The sequence below is a fragment of the Empidonax traillii genome, unplaced genomic scaffold (assembly GCF_003031625.1).
Source record: "Empidonax traillii isolate 1590-97213 ecotype Southwest subspecies unplaced genomic scaffold, ASM303162v1 scaffold1076:size291582, whole genome shotgun sequence".
Lineage (NCBI taxonomy): Eukaryota > Metazoa > Chordata > Aves > Passeriformes > Tyrannidae > Empidonax > Empidonax traillii.
This window is the reverse complement of record NW_020956269.1, coordinates 235,710-256,361: the sequence shown is the minus strand read 5'-3', so window position 1 is coordinate 256,361 and position 20,652 is coordinate 235,710. Positions and strand designations below refer to the sequence as shown.

General features: G+C 37.5%; 1 protein-coding gene across 1 annotated transcript in view; it reads right to left on the bottom strand.

Moving 5' to 3' along the window:
• Positions 1-4,114: 4,114 nt before the first annotated feature.
• LOC114068512 (guanine nucleotide-binding protein G(q) subunit alpha) overlaps positions 4,115-20,652 on the bottom strand; it is a 152,621-nt gene continuing 136,083 nt past the window's right edge. Inside the window, exons 6-7 of the mRNA XM_027904687.1 lie at positions 9,003-9,156; positions 4,115-4,305 (exon numbers count right to left, since the gene is read on the bottom strand). Of these exons, the coding sequence (XP_027760488.1) occupies positions 4,115-4,305; positions 9,003-9,156 (345 nt within the window). The remainder of the gene's footprint in view (positions 4,306-9,002; positions 9,157-20,652) is intronic.

Here is a 20,652-nt window from a genome sequence, read left to right as displayed (position 1 = left end):
ACTAAATAAACAATGACCCTCTATGGATTACTGATTATATGGAAATGTTTGTTTTTATTGATAAATAAAATGGTAAATTAAAGCCAAGTAAAACCAAAAAAGATTAGCTATCAGTGGTTCTTTTCAAATGAAAACACATTGTTTTTCATATCTACTAAACTAAGAAATTGGACATGACCTTATTTGTTTATGTCCATAGAGGGACTGTATCTGCAAAAGTGTGAATGTCTAAAATAGTCATTAAATATCTACAATAGGTCATTTTAATTTTCCCACTTGTGACTCTCCAAAACATATTTAATGTGTTTACTTCTTAACTAGAGGTAGGTAATTTGTAGACCTTGTTAATATACTGTGCACACTTCATTAGTTTACTAATGTAATGCAGGATAACCATGCATAGACCTTCATTAACAGCAGCACATATAATAAATTATTTGGACATCATGTTTTTTCCATATGGTTTAACATGTCTTTGTTTTCTCCTATTATTTCATTATTTTGTGAAGAATGCATAACAAGGGAAGAACCATTAGGTTGAGGAATCTGAAAGTCTTTTGCATCTTATAACCAAAAACTTGGAGTTTAGCAATATCTTCATATGCAGTCGTTTTACCCCCTTTTAAAATTTTTACAAATCATGCTGTCAGTTCTGACTGATAGGCAGCATAAAAGCCTCTTCTTCACTTTCAAATTTTAAAAAGTCTTTTGCAATCATGTGACAGTATGATTTAAAATTACAGTTCATACACCTTGAAACTCAAAAGTCTGAATTATAAGAGTGCCCTTATAGCTTCGTCATCCTATATATGTCAAGAAGGTGTCAGCTACTCAGTGAAAAAAGCAAGTTTAAGGTTTCTGTAAAACACATATTACAGTTTTCTTGTACTAGTGAACACCTAGTATACAGAGTTTCCCGAGATGGTTTCCTTCTCTCCTCTCCCATTTATGACATTCAATGAAATAACGTAATTTTGCAAAGTTAAAAGGGTTTCTGTCTTATTTTGCCTGCAACTTCATGTTAGAGCACCTATTTCTGGACTCAAGCACAATAGTGTGTAGTGGAAATCCCCAATTAAAACAGCAACAGCAATGGAATATATTGCAAATGAGAACACCTGTCATTTTAAAAGGAAATATTTTTGTAAACACTATCACACTGCAATACTGTGTTAGGTGAATCATGTAAGGTTTGCATTAGTATGCTGACTAGATATTTTTTCAGAATATGCCCAAAAGATCTAAACTTTGCCACAGGTTCAACTTAATTAAAATATATCAGAAGTAGCCCAGCGGCACACACTCTTGAATTTTGCAATTGTAATATATCTATAAAGCATGAATAAACTTTTGGTTTGTTTTTATACAAAAACTTTTTATATTAAAACCCCATACACCTCTCCCCAATATCCCCTAACAAAACAAACCCAAATCTTAATTAGACAACACTGGCTTTTTTATCCCTCCTACAGTTCTATTTATATCACTAAATCCAAGGTGGCCAATGTATTAACAGGTTGAAAGAAGGGATATTATCATACTCTCCAGAGTCAACAGTGGAAACAGAAGATTTGTTATGTTTATAAGCAAGATCAGGACCAATGTTATAATTACATATATAGCAAGAATATCTGTTCTGATGATGCATTTAGAATCTCAGTGTCACTTTTTATAACCTTCAACTACCCATTTTAGCTTTATTAAAGAAAATTCTTTAACTCCTTAAAATTTTTAATGCTAGTGACTTTGTTGTTGTTAGATCTAAGGTTTCTGTAATTTCTGAAATAGTGTTTAACTGATCTGATGTTTTGTATTTTTTCTCTATATTTTTAGGGAAACAGCATGTACCCATTAGTACTTATGTTCAATGGTTTGAAATGTCTCTAAATTCACTTTTCTAAGGTTATTAGAAAGGTAAAAAGAACTGAAGTTGAATCTGCCAAATGCAAGTTCATATTTAAGAGTTTATATTCTAATCCTAGGTATAATGTCATTAATTCCTCCAACAAAAACAACTTCTATATCTATATAAATCCCTGACAAGATTTAAGCATTGTTTTGATTGTGAATGTCCTCTGTGTATCTCCAATTTACTTTTACTAAGGAATGTACAAATGATTTTATATAGCATGATGCTAGTACAACTCTGTACTTTTTTTTTGCTTTTTAAATAAAAACAGCAAATACCTAGTCAGGAATAAACTGAAAAAAATTTACATTCTTCTTTTAGAAAAGTAAATGAAATAACATTATTTCAAATGTGAATTAGCTATAAGACATACGATACAATTACATAGATACATATCAACACATCACATTCAATTTGCAAAAAATTAATGATTACAAAACCAATATGGATGCTGACATATATATGTATGTACAAGGACTATAGCATTCATAATTACATTATACCTACAATTGGTTTTCAATTATAAGGTGTTTTATGAGGGAACAAAAAATAACAACTATTTTTATTATTGTTGGAGTTGGGAGGGTTAAGGATGAAAAACACCTCATTAGTATTTATTGTTAACTTTGTTACTCAAATAACAAGTCATTCTTTTTCCACGTCTCCTTTGCTGCTGAGAGGCAGCAATTTCTGTGCTAAGTGCACCCTATTGCTACTTGGCGTTGTAATTAATCCATTACGTCTGACTTCAGAGTTCTCTGTAGCTTACTAGCAATCATGCACCTGGTCAAAAAAGTACCTTTCAACCTAAGCTGCTCATTGATGTGTGCTACATTTTTGTTATTAAAAATTTGCATGTTTAAATTTCAAGAGTGATTTACATTAAGAAATCTTTCTTAAGAACATCAAGAAAGGCTATTTTGCATGAAACCTATCAAATGTCTGTGAATCAGTTAAGAGACAACCTTATCAAGAAAGGTTTCTTAATGTGATCATTCATCAATAATTTCATGCTGTACAAAGGTGCTTTGATATTATTAGAGAAAACATTGTATGAAATCTCATGACATTTCTGACATAAGGAGAGAGTTAAACTGTCTTCTATACATGTATACCAAGTAGCATATTTACTCACGCTGTTGTTTTTGGCATTCGAAAATAGAACTTTCTAGAAATGGGAATATATGAGCTGAAACTATGTTTATTTATCATTTGGCAGTTGACTCAATCAGGTCAGTTCCCAATTCATTAGTTTGGCATTTCCATTGGTATCTTATGTTTTGTAAGTATTTGTTTTATAAAAAGTTAGATTTGGCAAGATTTTATACAACAAAAATTATTTTTTCTACTGTGGAAAAACACACTTTACAAAAGTTCTAACTTAAGAAAAAATGCACACAACTGAAAAATAAAACCCCACCCCTGTTTCAGACTGTAGACACTGGGGAAAACGTAGTGTCCATGGCATTTGTGAATAAAAAAAAGAGATAATAATGGCACATGGCAATTAAAAAGACATTCTATGATATTCCATGAACATCCCATCTTTGTGTCTTTCATTACTGTCTTCTATGCATCTTTCTGAACTGTGAAAGTATGTTTAAAGTCTAAATTCATACACAACTACTTCTATTTTGCAGTTCCCAACATTCTAGTCTCAGAAGTGAAGACAGAATGAGAACATTCATTTTAAGAATTTAAAAAACCCCACTATCAGTACTTTTTATCCTTCAGAGAAAGTACATTCTGTAAAATTTGAATGATTGAAAACTTCAGTTCAGATGCTAGCAGTTTTACTGACCAAATCACTCAACAGAAAATATTTTATCAAGGAATGCAACTAGTAAAATGGCCATTGTACCTTTAAAAACATAAGGGGAGGACGAAAGAGGAAACCAGCTTGATTTTGCTTCAATAGCAAAAACCTGTTATCCTTTGTGAGTGTATGACTGAAAATTTAAAAACCTCTGAGTCACAGGATTTTGCTGAAAAAATAAATGTACTGTGAATGTACTTCAGCATCTTTTGGTTTTCCTCCATATAGTTTAAATAAAATCATAATGTTAACTAAAAACTCTGTGAACACTCACAGAGTCCTGGTTGACAATAAATTAGTATTATGTAATTTATTTTCACAGATAATGCAGTCCATTTTGTACATCTTCAATCATGCAAAGGTGGTCTTGGAGGGCCTCTTAGGCACAGTTAGACCAGGTTGTACTCCTTCAGGTTTAACTGTAGAATTGTGTCCTTGACAGCAGCAAAGACGAAGCGTATATTCTCTGTGTCTGTAGCACAAGTGAAGTGGGAATAGATAATTTTGTCACTGTCTGGATTCAGGTCTACAAACATCTTCAAGATGAACTCTCGTGCCGCTTGTGCATCCCGTTGTGGTCCTGATAATGAAGAAGAAAAAGTCAGTTTCTCCTAAAGTCAATTCAATATTTGAGCTTATTTAGGAGGGGAACCTCAGGAGCAGAAAACAGAAGACTGAGTCTGTGATCCTTGTATAAGAGAGGAAGAAAAAAATTTTACTAATAAATACTACCATATACTATATTTTCCCAATAGGAACTTTTAAAAATTAAAATGGAAGGAAATTGCAGAAGTTGATCATACAAGAGCTGTTCTTTTCCTTCTGACTATCCTCTTTCTTCCATAAGATGTTTAAAATGGAGAGGTGAAATTGATGATCTATAATCCCACAAAATGAACAACTGAAGAATTAGTTGCTTTATAAATATATTAAAAATTAATAGATTTGGCCCATTTTCAGTCTATGTCTACTGTATTTAAACTATACTTAAGTACGTTCCTTTAAAATGTAGCATAATCAAGTTACTTTTTTACCTGATCTGACACTGTCCCCAACAGAATTTAATTTACTTTAGTGATGGTAAAATATACATGCTTGCTAGTTGAAACTGTTCAATTGCAAAGTTATTGTTCTAACAAATCAATTATCTAAATTATACATAACAATCCTATTAAATTTCAACAAACTCTGTAATTCTCAGAAGAACACAAAGTCTATGTAACCAAACTGCTTGTTCTGCTTCGCACAAGGCAGAAGGCAAAATAATGACTTCCAATCTATAAGACTGAGGATTTGTTCATGTTCACAGCCAAAAGAGCAACACAGAAGCAGGAACATTAGTCATAAGCTATTTTTTTCCTATATATATACTGTTCCAGTGCAATTTTCATAGGCCACTATTCCCTCGTCCTCCTGTTTCTGCAATGTGGGTTTCTACAGAACATGTATGTTTGCTGTGCCACCTCCTCCTATCTCCTCATTAGTCCTGGTCTTGTTACATGACTATAAATACTAGCACTCAGTTGTTATATAGTTCTGTCCTTCATTGGTTATGAAATCTGTACTTAGGGGGTAAGTGCCCACATAACTTTCAATGACTGCACAATAAAACTTATTTTTAATATTTAAATACAATTTTAAGCATTTCTAATTTGCATAAACACACAAATTAGGCAGCAAAGGAAGCACAGAAGATAAAATGCTTTCTGATATTTACTGGTTGCAAAGCCTTGTGGAAGGAGAACACGATTCTACAATATCTTGGTGTATGTACATGAATACGTATGTGTATATATAGACACATACGTAGAATACACATTTTCTGAGTGTGGGGAGGAAAGGGTTGAAAAGTGTAAGATTTGTCAAGGAGAGAAAAATAGAGCTGTTTTCGATCAAGATGACTATGTAGCAGTGTGGGAAACTTCACATATTTACTGCTGATTACCCTCTACCTGTTTTGAGAAGCAGAACTTCTGTAGAGATAACATAAAAGCTACCAGAAACTTAAAGAGACATCTCTCACAGACAGATTTGAGCCTCCTGTTGGGAGAGAGAGAGATCATAAAAAGCACAGAGGAGATCACAGTCTCCTGAAGTATAGTGCATGCACCAGACCCTTTGTTATGCTGAGGTCAGGAAAAGCCCCGCATGCTTTTTGCCTCTGCTAAGATGGACTAATCATAGCAGCGTATGTGTCTCCGTTTGCCAGCAAGGTGGTGGAATAAATCTACTCTTCACACTTCAGCTGTAGATTGTGGTCATCTTGATTGCCTGCATGTATTCGGTTCACACACAGAGATGTAAAGAACAACATGTAAACAGATAATAAGTTCTCTGAACTAGGACAAAGAGGACTTCAAAATGTTTTAAATTTCTAAACACAACAGATTCTAGCCTTTAGCTTCATCACATATTCTATAGAAACAGCAGTAAAGCTAAATTTCCCTACTAATTTTTTTTACTCTTAATAAGCTTAAATATTTGTAAAGGAGACTCCTAGACTTTCAAAGACAATGATTTCTTCAAAATTAGCCATTTATTGTTTTAATCAACTTCCTAGAATTTTGTTAAATGGTTTTCCAGTGGTAAGGCACAGGTAGGATTGTCCCTCTCAAAATCTATTGCACTATTCAAAGCCTGTATCCAAATTTTACTTGCCTAATAACATGTCTGTTTATTACAATGCAATTTAATTTTTTTCTGACTGGAATTCAAGTATGGAAAACTAAGATTAAAAAGAAAATTTTCCACCTCAGGTATCTAAAAAAAGGGAATGAACTACTGCTAGATTTACAATGCTAAGTGGTTATGATCGAAATAATCTTGGAAAATAATTATAATAAAAATCAATATGTTTCTTGTCCATTGCTCCTTATTTAGCAGTCTTAAAATAGTCAAGTCCTATATAAAAAGTATTTGTAATTTAGCTTGCCTACTTAGCTTGGTAAGTGTAATCATTTATTTTCTTTGAAGACTCTGGAGGGGAGTGTGCTCCTGTGGATAGATATTTTCTTCTCTCCTTCACAAACATGGTCCCTTTTTGTCTTTTTCCCCTCTCCCAGCACTTCCCAGTCTTGGAACCGATCTTTTAGTATGATCTGTGAAAACATACCTTCATGTGATACTCTGACCCTTGAGCACATTTCAATCTCTCATCCAATGTTATGACATATTGTGCAGTACAACTACTTAGTTTAATCAGTCCATTTTGCCATCCTGGTTACCATTTCTCATCCCTATGCGACTTTCTCCATTGTACTGCCCACATGGGAAAAGTGATCCATCTAAAAAATACCTAATTCTGATCAATTCTCCAAATGTGTCCATCTTCAACATCTCCAAACAGGGTGTTGGAACAGCAGAGAGGACCACACAGTGACCTGTGCAACCCAAAGACTGTGTGACTGTCTTGGTTTTGTTTGGGATAGAGTTCATTTTCTTTCAGTAGCTGGTACAGTGCTGTGTTTTGAATTTAGTATGAGAATAATGCTGATAACATGCGGATGTTTTGGTTGTTGCTGAACAGTGAGTCAAGGGCTTTTCAGTGTCTCATGTTCTGCCAGTGAGGAGCTGCACAAGAAGCTGGGAGGGAGCACAGCCAATACAGATGACCTGAACTGGACAAAGGAATATTCTATATCATAGAATGCCATGTCCAGTATATAAACTGGGGGAAGTTAGCCAGAAGGGGTCAATCATTGCTTAGGGATGGACTGGGCATCAGTTAGTGGGTGGTGAGCAATTATATTGTGCATTAATTGCTTTTATTGTACATCAATTGTTTTTATTCTCTGTCCTTTTCATTACTATTATTATTATTGTTAGTATTATTACTATATTTTATTTTAATTATTAAACTGTTTTTATCTCAAATCATAGGGTTTAGCTTTTTTTCTGATTCTTCTCCCCAGGCAGGGAGGAGTGAGCAAGCAGCTACATGATACTTAGTTGCCAGCTGGGGGTAAACCACAACAGTCACCCACCCCATCTTTCCACCAAAAGAAATCAGATCAAACCATAACCTTGTCTAAGGGGTTAAGTCCATCAAGATCTGCAGAATTAGAGTAACACTGAAAGACTTTCAGGTCTGGCTTACTGGTTATGACCCTACTTGTCCATAACCTTTTTTTGTTTCCTTTACCCATAGCAAAGGAAAAGAGAAAGAGGGTTTCTCTGAGCTGACTGATTGAAAACCTGACAACTTTCTATGATGAAATAACTGGCTTGGTTGATGAGGGGAGAGCAGTGGATATTGTCTACCTGGACTTCAGTAAGGTTTTTGACATTGTCTCACATAAGATCTTCATAGGGAAGCTGATGAAGTATGCACTGGATGGCAGACAGTGAGTGGGACTGAAAACTGGCTGAATGTCTGACTCTGGTTTTGAAAATGAGAGGTTTAATCTTTTTTTGTAGCTTTTGAATCTGCTTTTCACTCTCTGGTGAGACAAAAGAGATATTATTATATGAATTTGAAGCCTCCACTCAATTACCTTAGAATACCTAACTTTTTATCTCAAGAGAATTTTCTGTAATACAACTTCGTTAGAAACAGTTGTTTGTTCCATGTAATGTTTTCTGGGACAAGCCCATTAAACTTCACATAAAATTAAAATAATGGAAACAAAGAAGAAATGGTACAATGAAAGGGTGGGAGGAACGATACTGGTTTCTTTGACAGTCACAGAGAATTTATGACACTTATCTTCAGATATCCAACCTTAAACAAAAAAGCAACAAAACACAAACAAGCACAAACCAAAAATTAATGTTTAGAAAACAAAAATAATGTGTAGAATGAGAAATGTATTTTTATATAATTTTAGTTTTATACTTCAGTTCAAATCCTCACCCCAACTTATGAACAAGGACAGAATAAGGTGCATTGCTAATATTATGTTACTCATTTAAAATCAATAATTTCACATGAAAGGTACTGCCATCTTATCCACAATTAATGGAGGTACAAGATGAAATCCTAGAAATCTAAAAAGTTTCACAAGACTTCAGTGACTTTAAAAATTTGGAGCATTAAAAATTGCTATTTTATTAATTTTTTACTTTTTATATAATTTAAAAAAAAACCATGAACAGTAAGTCATTCAACTACAAACTAACCATTTGGTGTACTAAGTACAATTTGTAAAGAAGAAAATGAGTGTAATGAATAATAGGTGATTGTCTTAAAAGCCTCTAAGCAAAATAAGGGCAAGGCTATTACATTTTGTCATTACTGTAGTTTAAATGAGGCATGAGCTCTGGTGGCAATATACTTACCATCATATCCTGGGAAATAATCAACTAAATGGGAGTACATAATTTTCTCCTCTAAGAGATCTTTTTTATTTAAGAACAGAATAACCGAAGAATTCTGGAACCATGGATATGTGATAATTGTCCTAAAGAGTGCTTTGCTTTCTTCCATTCGATTCTGGAATTTAAAAAAGAGAGATAAATGTATGCAGTTGTGAAACATTTTATTATTTTTTAAAATCAATCCATGCAATTCCATTTTATTTGATAAACAGATCCATTTCACATTTTACACCTTTTTACCAAAATGTAAGATTTAACTGATTCCTTTACAGTTCATAGGTATATTAAATATGCAGGCAATTTCCTTTTGCAAACTCATTGACACAAACATGATTCTTTAGAACACAGGTCATGGACATGATACTTGTAACAGGTACTGTTGTAAATACTGACTATGCACAGTTATGATCAGCCACTAAATTCATGGGTTCTGAAATGCATGTGGTTCAAGGCATAGATAAGTGTACACCAAGACATAATAACCAAGGTTTAAGAACCTTATTTATTTTATATGAGTTTCCTGAACTTTAAATACAAGTAAACCATATTTTTTTGAAAGAGATCAGAGTTAAAATAGTTCCAGGTAAATTTAGAATTTACTCATTGATAACCTGAGAATATGCCCAAATCAAAGGCTTATGACATAAAATCTTACAAATGGTAAAGTTGTTTCTAACATCATTGGGTTAACCTTTACTTAAGCCTTGTTAATTGGTCCTGCAAAGTTTTGCATGATAGAGAAAATATGAATAAGTGAAGCATACAGTTCTGTTTGCAAGGGCTTCCTGACACTGTAAAATTCTGTGAGGTTTGACACAATTCTGAAGAACTGTTAATCTGACATGATGCGGTTAATACAAAGTCAGAACAGATTGAGTTTAGGACCAGGAATTAACTATACTTCTTTATTATTTGAAAACTCTAAGGCAGGCCTGATTAGCTACCTATGGAAGTTTCTTTTTAGGAGCTGCCTCCTGAAAACAAGTTTCACCACCAAACAGGCTTCTAGAGAACAAAATTTAAGTGAATCTTGTCGATTCCGATGTTACTGAGCCATAGAATAATAGAATTGTTTAAGTTGGAAAAGGCCTCAAAGATTATCAAGTCCAACTGTTAACCTAACTCTACTAAGTTCACCACTAAAGCATGTCTTAAAGTGTCACATCTGCACATCTTTTAAATACCCCAGGGATGGTGACTAACACTCCCCTGGGCAGCCTGTTCCAATGCTTGATAACTCAGTGAAGAATTTTTTCCTAATAACCAACATGAACCTCCTCTGGCTCAACTTGACGCTGTTTCCTCTTATTCTGTTGATTGTTACACAGGACAAGAGACTGACACCTCCTTTCAAATACTTGTAGAGAGCAATAAGGTCTTCACTGAGCCTTCTATTCTCCAGACTAAAAAAACTCATTACCCTCTGCTGCTCCTCAAAGGACTTATGTTCCAGATCCTTCATCAACTTTGTTACTCTTCTTTGGATGTGCTCCAGCACCTCAATGTTTTTCTTGTAGTGAGAGGCCCAAAACTGAGCACAGTATTCAAGGTGCAGCCTTACGAGTGCACAGTACAAAGGGATGATCACTTCCTAGTCCTGCTGGCCACACTATTTCTGATACAAGCCAAGACGCCATTGGCCTTCTTGCCCACCTGGGCTCACATTCATCTGGCTGTCAACCAATACCCCCACATCCTTTTCCGTTGGGCAGCTTCCCCAGGCCTATAGCATTGCATGGAGTTATGACCCAAGTGCAAGACCTGGCACTTGGCCTTGTTGAACCTCATAAAATTGGCCTTGGCCCATCTATCCAGCCTGTTCAGACCCCTCTGTAGACCTTTCCTACCCTCAAGCAGATCAACACTCCTGCCCAACTTGGTGTTGTCTGCTAACTTACTGAAGGTGCACCCAATCTCATCATCCAGACCATTGATAAAGATATTAAACAGAACTGTGCCCAGTACTGAGCCCTGGGGACCTCCACTAGTGACTGGCCACCAACTGGATTTATCACTATTTACTACAAGTCTTTGGGCCTGGCCATCCAGCCATATACCTGTCCAGACAGTTTCTCCTGGACAATGCTACGGGAAATGGTATCAACGGCTTTGCTAAAGTCCAGGTGAACAACATCCCCACTGGAACACCTTGTCATAGAAGGAGATCAAGTTAGTCAAGCAGAACCTGCCACCAGTACATTTGGGTGGATCCTATTCACCCCATAGATTTGTTTGTGTCTAAATGGTATATCAGGTCTTTAACCCTTTCGCCTTGGATTATGGGGTCTTCATTCTGCTCCCTGTCTCTGTCTTCCAACTCAGCAGTCTGGGTACTCTGTGTACAACTGTTATTAATAAAGACTGAGGCAAAGAAGGCATTAAGTACCTCATCCTTTTCCTCATTCTTTGTCACTATGTTTCTGCCCGCATCCAATAAAGGATATTCTTAACCCTCCTTTTGTTGCTAATCTATGTATCATTTTTTAAGAAAACTCAGACAGTTTTACTATAAGTTTATTTTCACTTGTATTAATTTACATTTTAAAGTGATCTGCATAAGAATGGAATATAGGGACTGGTAAAAAAACTCACTACCTAAAAAATTCAATTCTGTAGAAGTTGATAGTTTAGTTATCTTGTATCACCACAGAATCTTCAAGCAATTTATTAAACTTTACACCATGTTGGAGCAGTGAGTGAAAGTAAATAGACAAATTTATAGATGAAGAAACTAAGGCAGAGAAGTAAAATCTTTGATTTTTTTGCAATGAGTTGCACTGATTTCAATGGTGCAAGAATTTCATTCAAAAAGGAGAAAAACTGAAATGTCAACAAAGTTTAGCATAAAACATAAGCTCTTAGGTTAATTGTTAAAGCACAATCATGACTATTCCTTTTATAACTTTCTAATATACAGACCTAATAACAATACCATAGTTAAAACTTGAGGGAAGTCAGAGGAGGGGAAAAAATGAAGTACATGTCCTAAATTCACAGAAGGCTTTTTTTATTAGTTTTGTTTTCTGTGGTTTTGTTTGGGATTTTACTGTCACAAACTACTCTCACACTGTGGACAATAGTATCTCTAACTATTGAGGTTTGAGAAAATAAAATACCTAACATGCTCTAAAAACAAGAGCATACCTGTATCTTCTTCTGATGTCTTAGCAATGATAAATCCTGTAGGATTTAACTCTTCCATTCCATCCCTGTAATTGCTACCTTCAGATGGGTGGTCTTTCCAAAACTGAGGCCCTCCTTAGGAAGTAAATAAAAATGTTTATCAGGCTTTTCCCCTTTCCCTGTTGTTATAAGGAAGGTAGACAGGATTTTGTTAAACACATATTAAACTCTCAGCAGTTTTAAAAAACTGTCCCAAAAACCACCACTGTAAATCTGAATTTAAAATGTATCATTATGAAAAACTAATAGCCTCTTGTTTCTATTGAAAGGCTCATATGAATAAAACCTTTTGCTTTTTGTAGTTTGTTTGATAGAATCATAAAGTTTAAAAGAAAGCAGAGGCATAACAAAAGAAGCAAAGAGATGAAATGTTATAGCTTAAATACTGATAAAATACTGATAGAAAGTAATGGACTTTTAAGGAAAATATTTCAATTTGAATTTATGAGTTTAAAGATTGTTTTTGTTAAAGTTGTCACTCATTTACAATGAGGAACAAGTGGACTAAATTTATTTTAGGGTGGATGATAAATATTCAACTTAAACCCACAGGGTAAATATTAGGAGAATTAATTTCTTACTGTTATAAATATCTTGTTATTATTCCTGGTCAACCTACTCTAGCTGACCTTGCTTGAACAGGGAGGTTGGACTAGATCATCTCAAGGTTCTTTGCACTAAGATACTGGGACACTTCCATTTGGAGAATTTTCCCTTTATTTCACCAGAAATTACTCATTATAAAATTAGGAACATGAATTTACAGTTTATTTCCAGAATCAGACTTATCATACAATACTACTGCTCCTACCAAATGCAGAGTTTGACTACATGGGTGGCTTCAGAGTAAAGGTTAGGTCTATCAATGGTAAAACACCACAGTTAGATGAGAACAGTTAAGATAAAATCTAAGAGAACATAGTGTGACTGTGTAGCAGGGATACTGATGCATTGCTGAGACCATTAGGCACCATAGAACAACCAATGGTCACATATTTAATCCATTTAAATGTAAACATCTATAAGTACTCACACATCTCCCACTGAAACACCACTGCAGACAGCAGAATATTATACCAGAAGTGTTAACTGAAATTAACCTCTGAATCCCATCTATTCCAACCTTTCACTGAAGTATAGTTATTGGCAACACAAGACCAGGTCAGTCATCGCTTTGTCTGATTTTATGAATCGACTCTTCCTCAACAAATTGCTTCCAGCAAAAGCCTATTTCAGCTGCAATGGAAAAGGCTGCAGACAAAAACTTGTGAATAATTAATGTATAGAAATGTGCAGCTGGAGCTGGCTCAAGGCTTCTCAATGGCTGACAGCCTTTCACAGAAGTCATGACAACCTTCACAGCAACCCCCTTTGACAGCAGCAACAGTTTGTTGTGGTCTCCCTCACAGGGGTGAGGCTGACAGGTTGGTCATTCCCAGGGTCCTCCTTTCTACCCTTTTTAAAAATGAGTGCAATGTTTCCCTTTTTCCAGTCACCCGGGACTTCACCTGACTGCCGTGACTTTTCAAATATCATGGAGAGTGGCTTGGCAACTACATCAACCAATTCCCTCAGGACTCTGGGATGCATCTCATCAGGTCCCACAGACTTATGTGTGTTTAGGTTCCTCAAGTGGTCACAAACCTGAATCTTCACTTATAGTGGGAGGGACTTTGCTCCCTCAGTCCCCATCTTGCAGTCCATCCACTCAAGAGATGTGGGAAGAGAGATTGCCAATGAAGACTGAGGCAAAAAAGTTGTTGAGTTCCTCTGCCTTCTCTTCGTCCATTGTTACCAGTTTTCTGTCCTTGTTTATCAGGAGGGTACGCTTTCTTTGACCTTCCTTTTCTGGTTAACATACCTGTAGAAGCCCTTTTTGTTATTCATAGAATCATAAAATGCTTTGGGTTGGAAAGGACCTTAAAGATCATCTAGTTCCAACATCCCTGCCATAGGCAGGAACACTAGACCAGGTTGCTCAAAGTCGCATCCACTTCCAGGGATGGGGCATCTACAACTTGTCTGGGCAACCTATTTTAATGCCTCACCACCCTCATGGTAAAGAATTTCTTCCTAGTATCTAATCTAAACCTACCCTCTTTCAGCTTAAAGCTATTCCTCCTTATCCTATCACTGCTTGCCATTGCCGTTGCAAAAAGCCACTCTCCAGCCTTCCTGTAAACCCCCTTTAGGTATTGGAAGGTTGCTATAAGGTCTCCCCAAGGCCTTGTCTTCTCCAGGTTGAACAACCCCAACTGTCTCAGCCTGTCTTCATAGGAGAGGTACTCCAGCCCTCTGATCATCTTCGTGGCCCTCGTCTGGATGCGTTCCAATAGGTCTATGTCTTTCTTGTGCCAGGGGCCCCAGAGATGGATGCAGTACTCCAGGTGTGGTCTCACAAGAGTAGAGTAGGGGGCAGAATCACCTCCCTTGACCTGCTGGTCACACTTCTTTTGATGCAGCCCAGGATACAGTTGGCTTTCTGGGCTGCAAGTGCACATTGATGAGACATGTTGAGCTCCTTGTCTACAAACATCACCAAGTCCTTCTCCCCAGAGCTGCACTCAATCTGTTCTCTACCCAGCCTGCATTTACACAGGACTGCCCTGACCCATGTGCAGGACCTTGCACTTGGCCTTGTTGAAATTCATGGGGTTTGCACATTCCCACCTCTCAAGTCTGTCCAGGTCCCTCTGGATGGTACCCCTTCCCTCCAGCATGTTGACTGCACCACACAGTTTCTTTGTATCCCTTGCCAAGTTCAGCTCTAGCTGCACCTTGGCCTTCTTGAGCCCATCCCTACACAACCAGACAGTGTCCCTATGCTCTTCCCTGGATACCTCTCCCTGCTTCCACTGCCCATGTATTTCCTTCCTGCCCTTTAGTTTTACCAGCAGGTCTCGACTCAGCCATGCTGGTCTCTTGCCTTCCTTGCTTGACATTTTTTTCCTAGCATATAGAATAATAATATACTTTATGTAGGAAAAGTCCTTTATTTAAGGAAAGAAGTTGCTTTAAATAAATTAATTTTAAATTAAATTTAACTTATTTAAAATTAAACTTTTTAAAAAATAAGTTTTAAACTCTGCTTTTTGATAAAACTGCAAGTTTCTCTAGATCCACTGATATAACTCAGGGAAAATTTGACCTATAGGACATCACAAATTTAACAGAGAGCTGATCCCCTTCATTTTACAAGGGTATGTAGTGATAGAACAAGGGTTAATTATTTTAAAGTTTTAGATATTAGGAAGAAATTCTTTACCATGAGGGTAGTGAGGCACTGGAACAGGTTGCCTAGAGAAGTTGTGGATGAATCCCTGGAAGTGTTCAAGGCCATGTGATGACATTGTTTCTGAGAATTGGCTGTTAGAGGAGTCACAATTATGATACAACTTGGGTAGCTATGCATGCTTTTCCCATTTGAAACCTCCAAATTGCTATTTACAGATCTGGATTGCAATTTCATGGATATATCATTTAAGCATCATCCTATACAGGTTTCTGAAAGACAAGAAGTCTGAACACTTGTGTTATTTCTATGCATGATGTCTCCTTACAGAGTAGTTGAAGACTTAACTCCTCTAAGGATATGAATTCAGAAATGGTGTCTAACTCAGTCCCACACATACTCAGCAAGTAAAAGCCCTTGAGATACACTAGTGAAACCTCTCAACTTACTATAGCCTCATCTGATTTATAATCCAAATGTATTTCTCTTGAATAACCTAAACAAGGAAAGAAACAGATTTACAGTAGAAAGTCTATCATGCACTACATTTTGAAAATACAAATCTGAGCCTTAAGAACTCTAAAACAGTTTCAAAATGATGAAGGGTCATATAAACAAACACAGATTAACTGAATGGCAAATAATAATCCTTATAGATTTATATTTATACATGAAAATAAGATTGATGAAACAATGCACTAACTGAAAAGAATTGCACAGATAAGTCAAAAAGTATAGTTTTCTTTGTTATAGCATACAAGGAAAAAGACTTCAGATAATATCATGTAGTGGACTAATTAGAAAAAGAATGTTGGACATCTTACAAAATTCATACGGTTTAATTTGACTATGAAAGCAATGCAAGAGGAGCAGCAGAACGCTGCAAGTTTTTGAGTCAGATCTCTAACAGCTGACAGACACAAGTATCAAAGAAGGATTAGAGTCTATCATAGTATCACACTAATGCTATATGTAAGAAAAAAGTAGGGCATTTATATGCTCAATTTGGTGTTGAAATTTTAAGTCTTTCACAGTTCAAAGTTTATTTGAATTATGACATGTAAAAAAATATATCCATTGACTGATTACCAAAGCAGTCAAGTTCAATTTTTGTTTTCCTTAATGAATCTGACACATCACAGTGAGGAATAAGAATAATATTTATTGTCATTTTCTTAATTTAAGGTGAGAACGAACACATTTTAAACATTTTTATATTTCTGCCCCAACCACATTCTGACAAAAATACACTTTGGTTATGTGGACCTGCCCTTACAGATCCATGTCTTTCTTGTACTGAGGACTCCAGAGCTGGATACAAGACTCCAGGTGGGGTCTCACGAGAATGTAGTAGAGAGGGACAATCACCTTCCTTGACTTACTGGTCACACTTCTTTGTATGCAACCCAGGATTCACTTGGCTTTCTGGGTTGCAAGTGCACATTGCCAGCTCATGTACAGTTTTTCATCCACCGATACTCAAGTCCCTCTCCTCAGGGCTGCTTTCAATCCCTTCATCCCCCAGGCTGTACTGGGGGTTGCCCCAAACCAGGTGCAGGCCCTTGCACTTGGCCTTGTTGAACTTCATGAGGTTTATATGGGCCCATCTCTAGAGCTTGTTCAGGTCCCTCTGGATGGCATCCTGTCCTTCAGGTGTGTCAACTGCACCGCTCAACTGGGTGTCATTTGCAAACTTGCCAAGGGTGCACTCAAACCCATTGTCTATGTCACTGATGCAGATATGAAACAGCACTGGTCCCAATGTGGACCCCTGTGGGATGCCACTTGTCACTGGTCTCTATCTGGACATTGAGCTGTTCACCACTACCCTCTGGATGCAACCATCTAGCCAATTTCTCATCCACTGAATAGTTGAGCTATCAAATACACAGTTCTCCAATTTAGAGAGAAGGTTGTTGTGGGGGACTGTGCCAAAGGTCATACAGAAGTTCAGATAAACGACATTTGTAGCTATTCCCTTGTCCACTGATGTAGTCACTCCATCATAGAAGGTCACTTGGTTGATCAGGCAGGATATGCCCTCGGTGAAGCCATGCTGGCCATCTTGAATCACTTTCCTGTTCTCCATGTGTCTCAGCATAGCTTCTTGGAGGTTCTGTTCCATGATCTTCCTGGGCATGGAGGTGAGGTTGACAGGTTGGTAGTCATTGGATCCACAGACTTCCCCTTTGGGCTGCCCTAAAAGTGATTTTACATTTCTGGAAGTGATAATATCCATAATGAGCCAGAAGCCATTCACTCAGCCCCACTACTGGACCACCCTGGATGAACAGACTGATATGTGTACTGTTTTTGACTGGGATAGAGTTAATTTTCTTCATAGCAGCTCATATGGTGCCTCCTTCTAGGTAGTTTTAGAGAGTAATATAGTCTCCCCTTGAGCCTCCTTTTCTGAAGGATAAACAACCCCTCAGCCACTCCTCAAAAGACTTGTACTCTAGAACCTTCACCAGCTTCATTGACCTTCTCTGGACATGCTCCAGCACCTGTTTTGTCATGAGGGATCCGAAACTAAACACAGTACTCAAGGTGAAGCCTCACCAGTGCCAAGTATAGGGGGACAATCACTTCCCTAGTCCTGCTGGCCACACTATTTCTGATTGTGCTGGTTTTGGCTGGGGTAGTTAATTTTCTTCACAGTGGCTGGCTGGTATGGGGCTATGTTTTGGATTTGTGCTGAACACAGTAATGATAGTAGGGATGTTTTTGTTATTGCTGAGCAGTGCTTACACAGAGCCATGGTTTTTCCTGCTTTTTGTACTGCCACAGTGTCAAGGAAGGGTGCATGGGAGGATGGGAGGAGACAGGTGACCCAAACTGACCAAGGGAATATTCCATACTATATGGCATCGTGCTCAGTATATAAAGTGGAGGAAGAAGGAGGAAGAGGGGAACATTTACAGTGAGGGAGTTTGTCTTCCCAAGTAACCATCACATGTGATGGGGCCCTGCTCTCCTGGAGGTGACTGAACACCTGCCTGCCTATGGGAAACAGTGAATGATTTACTTGCTTTGCTTGTGTGTGTTGCTTTTGCTTTCCCTATTAAACTGTCTTCATCTCAACCCACGAGTTTTCTAGCTTTCACCCTTCCAATTTTCTCCCCAATCCTACTGGTGGGGGAATGAGTGAGCAGTTGCATGGTGCTTGGCTGCCAGTTGGAGTTAAATCATGACACATACAAGCCAAAATGCTATTGACCTTCTTGGCCACCTGGCCACACTGTTGGATCATATTCAACCAACTGTTGACCAACACTCACAGGTCCTTTTCTGCTCAACAACTTTCCAGCCACTCATCCCCAAGAGGTCTACCAGAACCTTGCTGGTTGGTATCCCAACTTGTTAATTCTCTCAGGCATTGGTGAATGTCAGAAAGGGAACTGATTGCTGGATTTGTAAATAGCATCCTGCATCTGTGAACCAAGGGTTTCCTGTGGTGGGAATGCTGGTATTGGTGGAATTGTGGGGCTGTGCACCTAAAATTTTTGTCAGATATTACTCTATTCAGGTTAGAATCTCAAACACTGACTACCCACTGCAGCCTTGGTAAAGCATGGATCAGGATTCTACATCCTCCAAAACTTTATGGGTTATGATCTGTCCTATGATCAATGACAAACCATGTGGCAGGGTCCATCCTACACTATGCAAACCTACTGTGTCAATACTGACAATTGCCATGAAAATCCTCCCATGGAGACAGGAGGTCTATACACCCAGACTAATAGTGCTTGCAATGCATGTTGAAGTAAACCTCTCCATGCACCATGTCCACAATTATCCTGATGCCCTGCAACATTGATGTGGTAGAATGAGGATGAATATTTCACCAGTTTATCCAGACCCTCCTTCCTTGACTGGGGTCTCAGAGTTGGAAAAAGTGATCACCCATCTCTCTACTACTCTGGAAAATATAGAAAATGTAACAATTGATGCCATCCAGGCACTGCAGCAAGAAGTTGCTCAAGTACCATAGACTTCTATTCAAAACTACTAGCCTTAGAGTACTTGATGGCTACACAAGGTGACATTTGCAAATTAGTATAAACTACCTGCTATGTTTGTGTCAACTAAGACTGATGCATTGAGACTGACCTTAAGAAAACCCACGAACAACTAAAGCCCTTGCACCAGGTGGCAACTGAAAATATCAATTAGGGAATTGGTGAATTGTGGTCATGGCTTACCTCTTGGTTCTCATATTTCAGGGCACCTGTCAAAATATTTTGACTGCACTTTTTTGTAATTATCTACTTTATTGTCATTATTTATGTTTTGTTTCATATCAGTAGATGGGGTTGTAGACTGTTGTAAAGCATTTTTGCAGTCATGGTCAAACCACTCCCTGACTGGGGTTGGGGTCACTAGATATAAACAGATGTTGGTTATAATCTCTTTCTTATAGCAATTGGGAAGATGTAGTTGTCTCAGTTTAATGAGACACAAGTTTTTTGTTGAGGATGAGTTATGAGGAAGACCCAAACTCCTCCCTCTAAGCAATTGTAAATCCAAAATTAAGAGGTTCCAATTGAGAAAAATGTGGAAAAAGGAAAAATAATAACCCTTTATTAAAAGATATATGTGTATTGGCAGAACAATGAAAGAACACAAATAAAACAACCAAACAATAATCTTATACCCAAAATTAATCTCCTTTAAAAAGAAAAGGTAAACAGTTCAGTTTGCACCCTTTGGCACAATTCTAACCACAATCAGCAGGGGGTGCTGTTGGATCATTGAAGATGCAGAGTCTGCAGTGTTCCTTGTCAACCAGCAGGGGGCACTGTTGGATCACTGGTGGTCACCACGTGAGGGCCCCCCAGGTGTACTGGAGAAGCCGAAAATGGAGGTCTTCCTTCCCCCTCACCAGGAAAGGGGAAAAAGGAGGGAAAGAAAGAAAGAAAAGTTCTTCCCAAGGAGAACTGTGATGGTTTTAGTCTAGGCCTTCCTGGTGACCAGTTTGTAACCAAGGAAGTAGCCAAGTACCCAGTATTCCATACAATTTTTACGTAAACCAGAGTATAAATAAGTCGGAGATTAGAGACCTCGCTCTCTTCTCTTCCGGCGAGGTTTGGGAACAGTGGGTCCCTGCGTTGGTCTCGCTTATCTAAGGCTGAGGCCTGCAGAGTCCACCATCCTACCACGTGGAGGTTGGGAGAGTGCTGGCTGTGACTG